The 12,591-nt window shown below is 36.1% G+C and overlaps 1 protein-coding gene across 2 annotated transcripts in view; it reads right to left on the bottom strand.

Annotated features, from left to right (window-relative positions):
* Window positions 1–1,898: 1,898 nt before the first annotated feature.
* PLGRKT (plasminogen receptor with a C-terminal lysine) overlaps window positions 1,899–12,591 on the bottom strand; it is a 28,542-nt gene continuing 17,849 nt past the window's right edge. The window contains exons 2-5 of one of the 2 annotated variants that reach the window (XR_014186230.1): window positions 10,440–10,570; window positions 9,299–9,408; window positions 7,843–7,954; window positions 4,496–4,612 (exon numbers count right to left, since the gene is read on the bottom strand). Coding sequence is in view for 1 of the 2 variants with exons in the window: in XM_082074943.1 (XP_081931069.1) it covers window positions 4,491–4,612; window positions 9,299–9,408; window positions 10,440–10,570 (363 nt within the window). In the remaining variant the exon portion in view is untranslated. Of the gene's footprint in view, window positions 4,613–7,842; window positions 7,955–9,298; window positions 9,409–10,439; window positions 10,571–12,591 lie in introns of both variants that reach the window. The other variant, XM_082074943.1, reaches the window with a different exon arrangement.

The raw sequence follows: 12,591 nt of genomic DNA, 5'->3' as shown, positions 1-12,591 counted from the left end.
TTGTCAAAGAGGCCTTGGAGGCAATGCCTTTTCAATCCATTCATAATTCCTCAGGGGAGCCCACACTGCAGCACTCTTCATTGCTTTTCATGTTGAAAAGCACGGGCTGTGAACACTCTTCCTAGCATTAAAGACTGCAGTAACAGGCATGGAGTTAATGAGTTTTATTAAGGATCATATCAGAATGAGCTAGCAGTAGTTTGACATTTCTTAATTTTACTATGCTTAATGTTATTTCACTAGTAGGGTGTATTGCTCAGTATTTTTCCTGCAGCTATATTTTAGTAACGCTGGCTTTGAATCTAGGGCTTTTGACTACATCTACTGTGATTTGAATAGTAGGTTATAACAAAACTTAATATGTTAGTCATGTAACTTTAAATCATACAGGATTTTATACAGAAAAGCCTAACTGGCAATCTTGCAGTAATTGGCTATGAATTTAAACCAAGTCAGAACTTAGGTTTATCTGTTTATCATAGCTAAAAAACTACTTTATTCAAGAAAATAAGTAATTCAAATACAACCAATCTGAAGTAACTATCCACTTTCTTACTGTTTGTATTATAAAGAAGAACAGACAACAGTAGAACAAAAAAATGAAATTCCATTTGTGATCTGTAGGATCTTGCAAGATAGGTACATACAGTGTACTATCTCAAAGCAAGCACTTGGTATTCTTTACTTTCCTAAAATAAGATAAAGATGATTGTACTGTTTCTCTCCCTTGCACTATCTGTTGGCCAATAGCAATCAAAGTTTATAGAGGGCAGAGGATATTTGATGAAAACCGGTGGCTAAATAAAAAAGATACCCTTTAACAATACTCTGATAGCCTTGAATACCTTGAATGAAAGGCTTATTCACATGTTAAATGTCAGACAATCTGCACAGCAGATCAGAGGTGGGACAGAAATGCATGGACTTCATTAGCCTTTTTTTGGAGACTTCATTTCAAATTCATGCAATTCAGTGCTGCAAGATCAACTTCGTTTTTGAAAGCTGACCAAACACAAATTTAAAATATTTCTTAAGTTTGCTTAGAACCAGACAGGATTCTGCAAGAAACATGAAATACCGCTGCATGGATATGATTGGTTACTAATTACCAGTGTTATACAGCTATCTTCCTCAGATGACTGTGGGTTTTAGAAAGCAGTTCTCCTTTAAGAAAACAGTTCAAAAAAACAAAAGGAAATCCAAGCATTTTTGTATAATTAACCCCAAGACTCATAAAGCAACTAAATAATAATATAGAAATTATCTCATTTGTGTATGTCCACATAAGTGCTTTCCTCTCCTACTTTTAAAAGCAGTGACATGCAGCCATAGTCAAAAAATAACTTCAAAACCTTTAGGAAGGTGCTGTAAAAATAAATTTTCCCTATTGTAAGGAAGGGTGCAGAAAAGTTAGATCATTCATCCAAGGAACGAAGGGCCCAAACTGGACCCCCAAGACTGACTTTGCTGTTTCTCAACAATACACATGTATCTTAGCAAAACCAGATTAACAAGAGAAGTGTGGGGCAGGTAGTTGTGGCTCACAAGTAACATGCACTTTCTTGGATTCTAAATGAGACATATCCATAATAAGAACAGAAAGGATTTAATTTTGACATCCTAATCATGACTTACCTCTCACTTTCCCAGAAGAATCCTGCTCTGAGTGACACTGATTCAGGATACATGGCTATCAGACATTACAACAGAAAAAACAACAGGATTAAGGTAGTAAGAGTAGTGCCCTCAGGTCAAAACACCCTCCCCCTGCAGTTATTCTTCTTCTCTTCCCCAGAGATTCATGAAACCAAAGACAGTTGCTGTCATATATTAAAGTAAGTTTATAGCTGAAGGCAGCTGAACACAAATGACAAAAAGGAGAAGGATGTTTTTGCTGTTTTATCTATTTATTTATAGCTGTGAGTACAACTGGTATGATGATTACAGGCAACTTGGGCTATATTAGACACTGTCAAAAGTAACCTTTCCTGCTTTCTTTTATTGTTTTCTGAAGGAAATCATACAATTCAGCCACTCTGTGGCTGAATATCTATGTGACAGATAGACTGGGCTTGGGACATGCATGCATTTTGATTAATACACTGGCAGTAGAATAAATAACTCTGTATCAAAGAATTAGCATATTCAAAAGAAAAGCACATATTCATAATGAAAAAAGTTAAGCTAACAGTTCAAAACAAATGCAGTAAAAGTGACTAACCCTTAACTTCTTGACGATCTTTGGCACATTATATAGTCCATTTAACTCTACTTCTGGGTTCGGCATTATACAGTCTTGCTTAGAGCCTGGTGCTTTTCCCCTATAAATTGGGTAACTTTCACTGATACTTGCTGTGTAACACTGAGTTAAACTTGCTCCATTTCCATCAGTTTTTAGTGTGGAGTCTTGCAATGGATTAACATTACTGATCTAAGTTTAACATTTGGGAGAAAAAAAGAATAGCCAGGATGGAGTAATAAACAGCTATCCTATTATCTCCTAAAACTGCAATCTGGTTCATTATTTGCTTAGCCTGCTTACTTCCTTTAACACCACCTTTTGATCCAACATCATAGCCAGCAATCTATCGCAAACACACGAATACCAATTCCTAATTCACAGTGGATAGGATTAGGGTATTTCCTAATTTTCTAGGATCTGTAAATAAAACTACTGAATGGACTGTTGTAAAAATGTCTTTCACAGAATTAAAAGGTGCATTAAAAGGCACAAATGGATAAATAAAAATACCAAAACAAGCTGATTTAATTGATTTTCTTTCTTGGAAGATGACAGAGATTAACATGTAAAAGGCTGTTATAGCTTCTTCAAAATTAAAGCAAGGTGGACTTCAGTAACTGGAGGGAAGGTAGTAGATGATCTGTTACTCAAAGCAAAGTAACAAGCAAGGATACATACGTCCTAAGAGCAGTACATAATACAGCATCAAGTGGTGAGGGTTTACGTTATAGGACAGGCCAAAAACACAAGGTGTTCTTGGGCTCCATTTTGTGAGCTCACAGAACATGTGTAGCACCACACGCTGAGTTGAGGCATGCCTTCCAAGCAATTAAAAATCTCTGCCTTAAATCCTGAACAGCCGAAGTGCAGACCAAGCTGTTATAACCCAACAAGCTATTAAAACCCATTTTATCACACTGCACACTAAAATGCATAAGATTCGAAATTTGTTACAGATAGTATGTATTGTAAACACACAGATGACTGAAACAATTACAGAAATTATTGAATCCAGAAGTGAATGCACATTCAGAAATCAGTCTTACACAGCTATGGGAACTGTGCTATTCATTTCTTCTAAATTGAGATGCTATTATTATATATTCACTCATTTTACTGTAACAATATTCTAATTTCAGTCAAGTAGTCTTTAAAAACAGACTCGGGGCACTACCTCTGTCTGGAATTTAATTTTTAACTCAACAAATTGTCAATACAGACTTAGGCTTAATTCATTATTGGATGCTTTTTGAGCATTTGTTTTTCTTTCCATAATTAGACTAACGCTAGAAGAGTTACCACACAAAATGCAAAATAATCTGTTTTTAAAGAAGATTTCCAATGCAGAAAGATGCGTTTTTTTTTGGCCAAGTGTAACAGCAGAACACTAAAATATACTAAAATTATATTCTCAGTATATAGCATGCAAGAGTAAAGACATGCAAAAAAATCCCTCAGTTTTTCAGTACTTGTAAGGCCTCTTGGATCTATCCATTACAAAAACATAGATTAATAATTTTGCTTGCTGCTAGTCTAAGTTAATATTCATCTTAGTAGTGAAACTCTGGTTTCATGTAAACAAATTATCCTGAGTTTCTGTATGTCAAACAAGCATTAAAAAGATTCAGGAAATAGCTACATAATTTGTTTCCTCTTTTTTGAGAAATTATCTCTGCTCATACTTTAATATAGTTTTTCCTAGGAGTAAAACACAGTTAGTAAGTGACGTGTTTACTTCTGAACCTACTTCTGATAAAAGTTGTTTATTCCAGAATTTTAAGTGGAGATGGTGAGTTTACTGCCTAAAGAACAGCAAATAAAAGTGTCTTATTTTTCAAAGAAGTTGACTGTCTATGCCTGACTTCAAATTGAGCTATGCATCCTTAAATATATTTGAAAATTATAAACATATTTATACAAATTTGTAACTACTAATCAACTTATTTTTTTCATTATAATGAGTTTGGTCAGTACCAGACATTTTTACTACAGGTGAAAGTTATTTCAGACTCTAAATAGACAGTGGAAATTCAATATTTCATTCTAAACAAGAAAAATACAGTAGCAATGGATATTTTCAAGAGACACATACAATATTAAAATAATTGGTTTAGAAAGTACTGATTTAAAAAGAAAGAATTTTATTTTGATTCTATAAAAGCTCAAAATTTTCTAATTTTTTTAGTGATTAATTTATGCCCCAAACCAGTATTACAATCACATTTCAGATATTTTCAATACCATCCTCCTATTTTTCTATGAAGAACTTGCTCTGAGATCTTCTGATTTTCTCCAGGTCTTCGTACGTGAGTGGTCCTTTCGGCAATTCTAGCAAAGTGCTCTGTGTGTCCAATATGTTCTCTGCTTCACCTTAAAAAAGAAAAAAATTAAATTAATTTCCTCACCCTTACAGTAAGAAACCAAAGCAAGTTAAAAAACAACAACAACAAGATTAAGCTGTCCTTGTTTGGGCCAGAACAACAAAATACCATGTCACAGCTATGTATTTCACAAACCAACTGATGCTAGTGTAGCATTAAATTTGTCTTTAAGGAATTTTGTATGGTTGGGATAAATCCACACAGAAATGTTCCATGGAAGTGTTTGGTCTGAACTGAATATTTGCCTCAGGATACGTTTGTTTGAAAGAACTTCAGGCAAAATGACCAGTTGTGCTGTTCTTGCCATTTCTGTTAGCCCCTTCCTCATAAAAACTACATGGAGTTACAGGGATTTATTACACACATGCTTCGGAATGGAGTCATGACATACAGCAAGGACTAAGCATCACCATGTACTTTGTACCAACCTGTTATTATATTTGACCAATTAGGAGTCTGAGAGGAAGGTGGACCAGACATGCACCTATTATAAAAGTGTACATAAGCTTTAACAAGCAAATTCCCTCCACATAGTATCCTAGACATGCCATATTTGGGTACAATTTCTCTTCTTGTCTCAGGCCTGGGCTGAAATATGTCAGGCTCCAGGCAAAAAATGGGTAGCACGGGACTTGAAGAAACATGGGTCAAAGCAGATTGCTCACAAAACGTTTGCTAAGACAGTTACCTAAACATTCAGCCTTAACAGCATAACACAGAAAAGTTGTAGGGTGCAGAATGCTCTGGGTAAGGCTGGAATGAAAACATCTAGGATAAAGAATGCAAAAACCAAAGATACAGACTGAACATCATGCGTAAGCTGTGGTGCTCTGATTGTGATACAAGAAAGGATGAAGATTAGGCAAAGAATGTGTTTGTTTTGGCTGATACCATTTGGTACAATGCCAACAGTCGTTTTTACCTTTGACTTAACTCCTCGCTCGAGGATCACTAGGGCAGTGATTTGAAGCTGTATTTATGTCCAACAAATATGACTGAATATAGTAATGCAGTCAAGATTGAGGTGATTCTTTAAAACAGGTCTGAATGCTGAAATCTCCAACTGCAATTTCGGTAGTATTACAGTGCTTGGGATCTCCACACCTCAGTAATATGCAGCAGGACAACACTGGTTACCACTCTGAGTAACTGGTAATAACACACTGTCAGTCAGTCGCATATAGCATCTGATTATGGAATAGCAAGAGATCTTATTTAACAGAGATGTTCCACATAGTTAAATCTCTATGCCTGTCACTCACATGTGTGAGAGCAGACTGCCCAGTCACCATCCTTCCCACATGGCTCTGGATACAAGCAGTGAGCTATCCAAATCTTGGAAAAAGTAGCCCGAGTTTCATTGCACAGTGGAGAAGTTCTGTGCAGTTGGAGGCTGGCTATGTAATCCCTTTGCTCCTCTAATCACTTGTCTGAAAAATACCAGCAACATGTACCTGGACTGGGAGGAAAAGCAGAACAGCAAGACAAAGAACACAGATAGCAGGTCCATGATTGATTTCTCATGCTCTCAGCCATTCAGAGAAGACAGCACACCTGGGGGCTGTTCTGTAACTGCTGTCCCCAAAAGATTCAGTTCTGATACATGGCCCTGGCACACTTAAGGCTTTTCAACAGTACAAGCAGAGCTCAAACCAGGTATTTCCCCCGCTATGCACTCAGCTTTTGCTTGAATTAGCGCATACTATGAAAAAGGAAAAAAACCCTTCAGTTTCATAAGCAAGTTATAAGAAAATTTTTGGACAAGTAGGATAGAGACAGAAGAAAAACTTAACTGTAAGCAAGATCAGAGACAAAATGCCTGATGAAAGAGAAATAGAGAAACCTTCCAGGGGTATAAACTGATTCCAAATAATGAAGGACAGCAGATGCAGGGCTATTTGATCAAGGTAGTTCAGATACAAGGAAGATTGTGCAGCACGGAAATAATTGCAGATTAGCTTAGGAGGGGGAAATGGCTGTGAGGCTAAATGTAGGCACACCCTGGAGGAAAAAGACCAGTTAAAGAGGAACAATAAAGAGAATGGTGTACACATTATTACACCACAGAGATGAAGCATGGGATGCACCAACAGAATACATGGGCAAGGAGAGAATGGGCTGAGAAAGCAGTCAGGGAGTGGACACAGGGATCAGATGAGTAATAAGAACGAGCACTGTGGCTGCAGGTTAATTGTGTCATAAAACCTTCTCTCCAACTACTTAATTTTAATTTTAAAATAAAAATGACCTCCTGAACCTGATTTCCACATAATTATGAACATTCTTCTGATTTCCAGCCCAGAGTCATTCAAGCTAATCCATTTCCTTTTATTCTAGTGCTGATACTAGTAATTAGTTTAATTTCCTTCTCTTACTTTCCTTTATCCTAGCTGGTAAGTAGGATCCGTAGACCCAAATCCCTCATGTCTTTTTATAAGATCAAACAAACTAATCACTTTTTTTTTTCTCTTGTAAGGCAGGTCGGCATTCCCTGATAATTTTAACTCTTAATAATTCTAGATTCCTTATACAGAAGTGATCCAAATTATATATACAATTCCAAGGAAGATATTACTGTTTTCCTGCACCAATACCTCCCTATTTGTACTCTCTATTTGTACTACAGTTGTAGAATATCCATCCCTGGAGATATTCAGAAGCCACCTGGACATTTTCATGGGCAATTAGCTCTAGGTGATCCTGCTTGAGCAGGGGTGTTGGACCAGAGAACCTCCAGAAGTCCCACCCAATCTCAACCATGCTGTGACGATACCAGGAAACCTCACTTGATCTTTCTAGACTTCGTTTGACTCTCATAATTTTCATCACACTATTGGATCATACTCATTCTGTGATCACCTAATACATCCAGGTTTTCTCCCTTTTTCTATCATTTTCCAGCTGCTGAACTCTGATGGTAGAAAACCCTGTTAGTCTCTAGCTTCCAACTGACCTTCTTATCAAATTCAATCCTATTTTACTACCTCCGTTCTTTAAGTCATCAGTTCATCTTGTACTACAGTTCATTACTTCTCTGTTGATGACAACAATGAAGTTTGTCATCCACAGATTTGATTAGCTTAGTCTACTCAGTTTCAAATACAAAACAAATGCAGATCCAGACCAAATCTTGAAGAACACTGCTAATAACCCTGCTACAGCCTAGCCTTCCTCTTTAAGTACAAACCTTTGAAATCTTCTATTTACTCCAATGCTTACCTGTCTACTAATTTCCATGTCCTTCATGCTAACTTAATCTTCATGTGATACCACACTAAATGCTTTCATAGTAGATCTACCACATTTCTTTTGGAAAAGAGAAATGATCTTCCTGCAAAAGACAGAGTTAGTTTGGCATATTTCATCTTATCTTATTGTCCATTTGGCTCCATAGCTTCATTTTTTCAAAACCTTTCACAAGCCTTGCATATTGCTGAAGTTGCTCTAGTGGATCTAAAGTTATGAAGGTGACTTTTCCTATTTGGAAAGCAATAGGATACCACACTGCTCCTCTTCAATCTATACAGGACCACATGGTCCTCAGTAAACACATTACATACTCTTGCCAGGGGGTTCGCATTACCATATGATCACTCTTTCAAAATTCTGGAATGAAAATTACCTCACTTAAAAAAAAAATTAACAAATCCTAAATTCCAAGTGTTTCTTCTGCATTGCTGTACTAATCTCACCCAGTTTTTCTCCCTGTCCTTAGCTGCTTCTTCATATTAAAATCCCAATAAATGTATTTAGTGGGGTTTTGGAAATGTTCACAAATATACACTGTTGCATCATCTAAATATATTTGCACCTCTATGCAGCAGAAAATAACCTCAGAGTTTGTCTCATTAATTTATCATTATTTTCAACAAAGTACACGGAGTTAGGAAAGCTAGCTCTTAGGTCTGGAGGCTAAGACCAAGAGCTGAAACAAATTTTTATTTTGTTTCAATATGCTTATGTCATAGTGAACAAGAAAATCAAGCTAGTTAACTAAGATGATTTGTGAAAGTGACAAGCCATGGCCTAATGCTGTCTTCACATACAGTGAACACTCTCCTAGCATGTTTCCTCCACTAGGAATCAGATCTAACATAAATACACCTCTGTAATCCTCAATACCCATCACTTAATCAGATCCGCCATTGACAACTATGAAGCAAGGCCCCACTTTCTGGGGCTCATCTTTGTTTTTTCCATCTTAGCCGGGCACTGTGGCAAGATGATCAGCAGATGACTGTGCTTGGTCATGAAGGTATAAGGGTATGACTCCTGTCTCTATCCCTTTATCTGCTTTTATAATCACTAGCCTTTGCCAAAACAGCAGCATCAGAGTGGAATATGGAAGGAAATAACTAGCTCCGTAATTTCTCCCAAATATGCAATGCTTACTTCAGCTGTATTTATAGCCTTAGAATTCATGGTTTTTTTAAAACAATAAGAGAAATTAATAAACAGTCTTAACTGGAGGGGAAGGCTGTAAAAATAGAGTACTCTTGACTGGGAAAATGTCTGATTGTAACAGAGAAGGAAAGAAATGAAATAGTAAGATTTTTTTCCAGAAAAGAAAGAGAAAAATATATTGCAAATTTTCTCCCAATCATTTGAAAAAGAGGTTATTTGAAATATTAAGCTTGGTTTTATGCATGAACCAGACAGACTTACATACACATACCTTTTATCCTTTGCAACAGTGTCCCATAGCCCATATCATATTGATAAGCAAAGATAAAGCTTAAGGGAACTATTGGCAGTAAAACTCCTGGGTTCTTCTTCTTTATTGCTCTGTTTGGGGAATAAAAAAAAAAAAAAAAAAAAAAAAAAAAAGGAAAGGAAAAAAGAAAGAAAAAAAGAAAGAAAAAAACAAGGATTATTTAGGACATTCAGCACACATCAACACTGTAGTTTAGCTTGACCTCGACTGCCTGGGACTTGTGTATCCTTCTACACTCTCTAATGAAAAAAGAGCAAGTCTTAGATTTCCTCAGAAGAATCCATCTTCTGGTTGCCTTTTTGCTCAACTGTCAACCCAAGGGTATTAAAAAATGCTTCGAGTGAGTTTGAACATACCTAACAAAAATGGGATTATCTAAGCTGTGTAGCATGCATGTGCACGTGTATATATCCATCCAGCCACATGCAACATGCAGCAAGCAAGATATAATGTTCAGTTCCAAATGCATCTGAGTCCAGAGAAAACACACAATACATAAGATGCATTTAATCTGTACTATGTAAACAAACCCACAAATATTTCGTGCATTCCCTCTAACAATGTAATAGCACAAGAAAAAAATGTTACCAAACAAAAGCCCTATAAGGCAATTTCTTTCCCTTGCAATGCAGCTTTATTAGGCAGGGTTTTTTCCCTGTGGGTGAGTTTCTTCACTCAAACTTGAAGTGAACAGATTTCAGAATATGTCCACTTGTTCACTGACATATTAGAAAAAACAGATGGTGGAGGATATCTTGCTCATTAATAGTTCAGTAAATCACAATACAGACAAGAAAATAGCATGGATTTTAAACAATTCCTCCTGTCTCACACACAACTTTTATTTTACACTGAACTTTTGGTACTTCAGCTGTATAATTTTATTGACAGCTCACATCTCTGCTTTTATAAAAGTCTGCAGTACAGACATAACCAAAAGACATCTGGAAGCAGGCAGAATGAGTCACTTTGTCATCTGATCAACCTCTGAGCAGTTACTGGATAAAAATAACTACCTGTTACAACGTAAAAGGAAGATCCAGCATCATAGCAAAATAAATGTAGTATATGTGTATTTTCTGTTAGGAAATAAACTTCATACCCAGCTGTTAAGCCTACAGCAGCAAGTCCAAAAAATGTCCCAAAATATTTGAGAAATTCCCGTGTCCAAGCAATCTGCATGGCTGTTTGTCTCTCTCTCATCTGGTTCTGCATCAGTAGTTGCCTTTCCAGCTAAAGAAGGGAGAGAGGTTAAACAAAATGAAGTAATTCATTTAGTGTAAAGACTGAGTCAATCTCTTATTGGTCTATAAATTCAAAACAGTAACTGAGAAGATTTTTGTTGTTGTTGTTGTTTTACTTCAGTCATTCATAACTTTTGATTGACAATGGTCTTCTGTAATAACTGAGAATAGTTTATACCAAGAAAGCCTTTAGGTCAGCTAGCAAATGCTTTAATGCAGAATCTTTGTAATGCTGTTCCTTAAGGCCAAGAAAACCAAAATACCAGTATTAGGTTTTGAGAGCTCCCCACGTCTCAGCAGCATGCCCTAGGTTAAGGTTCTCTGACGTTTGCATTTCCATGGTGATACAAAAGGTATAATCTACCTCCTTTCCAATTTATTCTGCTTTATTTCAATTTAGCTGATAGTATCTTTAGAGTCAATCTTGACACCTCTTTGCCTTTTGTGGATTTCTCTTCTTCATGATGCATCATAAAGCTAATAACTCTTTTGAAACACCATAGTTTACAAATATAGAAAAAAAACCACTGTGAAGATATCAGATCTTTTAAAGATACTGGAATACATATAAAAAGTCCATGAGAAAATACTTCTTTAACTAAAATTAAAAGCAAAAAGTACAATCTAGGCAGTATAATAACACATCAAAGTGGAACTTTCTGTGGTGCACAAGAATGAAAAAGCATTTTTTTTTTCTTTAATGACATGCCCCATCTAAACATACTGGTACATACCCATTAAATAAAGGTAAATTTACGATTTCTTAAAAGTTCCTCTCTCCTGCACAGACCACCAAAAATAATAATGGTCTTTCTTCCTTAGAGTGATGCAAAAAATAAGAACTGTGCCAAAAATAAACAGTCTGAAACCAGAGTACAGAAGTTAGATTAACACAATAAGAAGTCTACTTCTTCCCATTAATGTTTGTAACTCATTTTGGGGGAAAACCAGAGTACCCAAGTTGGTATGTCTAGCCTAGCTAACCAAGTAGCATAAAAAGTCCAGAAAGGTACAGTAAACAGAACACCAGCTGCCTAAAAAAGTGTACTACACAAAAGAAAGAACACGGAGAGAATTCAGAAAGTTCTCTTCTTATGCATCTATAAAAGTAATTAGATCTGTTCTTGTCTCCTGCTTTCTAATTCAAGAATAATTTAAAGGATTTGTAATTACTTGAGGTTTCCACCCATTTATTCATCTCCATTACTATTGATTTAGCCTGAACAGAACAATTTCTGTTAAATTGTTACTAATTATTTCTTCAGACTATGTTGATCTTGCTATCTTACTTGCAAGCTCATTCAGTACCTAGATAGGTAGAATTAATTTTTTAGACAGCACAATAAAAAGGACAGATCTAATTACATATAATTGTACACAGTAGGAAAAAGAACATTCACCGTAGTATCACAATACTGTTTCATCTGTTTCTCTTTCCTCCAGACTTACATTGCAATTGTTGTTCTCACAAAAAATATCAACAGGCTCTACCTTCCAGATATCCATAATTGTCACATTGCCTGTTTTTTTTTTTTTTTTTCAGAAGTAATTATATAATGGCTGACAAGCCACTTAATAAAATATCAAAATAATTAGATTTTATTTTGTCACCTATGGGACAATTGGAAATCCTAAAGTAAACAAGCACACTGCCCGTTAATTAGCCCCATTGTGGTGCCCAATATCCTAAGCCTGGTAAATTGCTGAGGGTTGATGTGACAAGATAAAATAATGACACGTAATATCAATTTAATGACCTCTATTTTCCCCTTCAGTTTGCTTATGTGTGTAGTTTGCACACATGTGAAAAGTATTAAGGGATCCTTTGTTTGCCTGTCAGCACAGATAAGGAGCCTAGTCTTCCAAGATGCACAGTATTACCCTAAATGAGCTTCAATTTGAAGAAGGACTAATACATGGTGAAGAAGTGGGAGAGGGGTATGCTGATGAAATATAGGTCTTGATAAAAGGAAAGTTAATGGCGAAGATAAACAGTTTAGTATGCACAGA

This window comes from Streptopelia decaocto (genome assembly GCF_964273445.1).
Source record: "Streptopelia decaocto genome assembly, chromosome: Z".
Classification (NCBI taxonomy): Eukaryota; Metazoa; Chordata; class Aves; order Columbiformes; family Columbidae; genus Streptopelia; species Streptopelia decaocto.
Note: the sequence above shows the minus strand (reverse complement) of the source record. Positions and strands in the feature narration are given on the sequence as shown.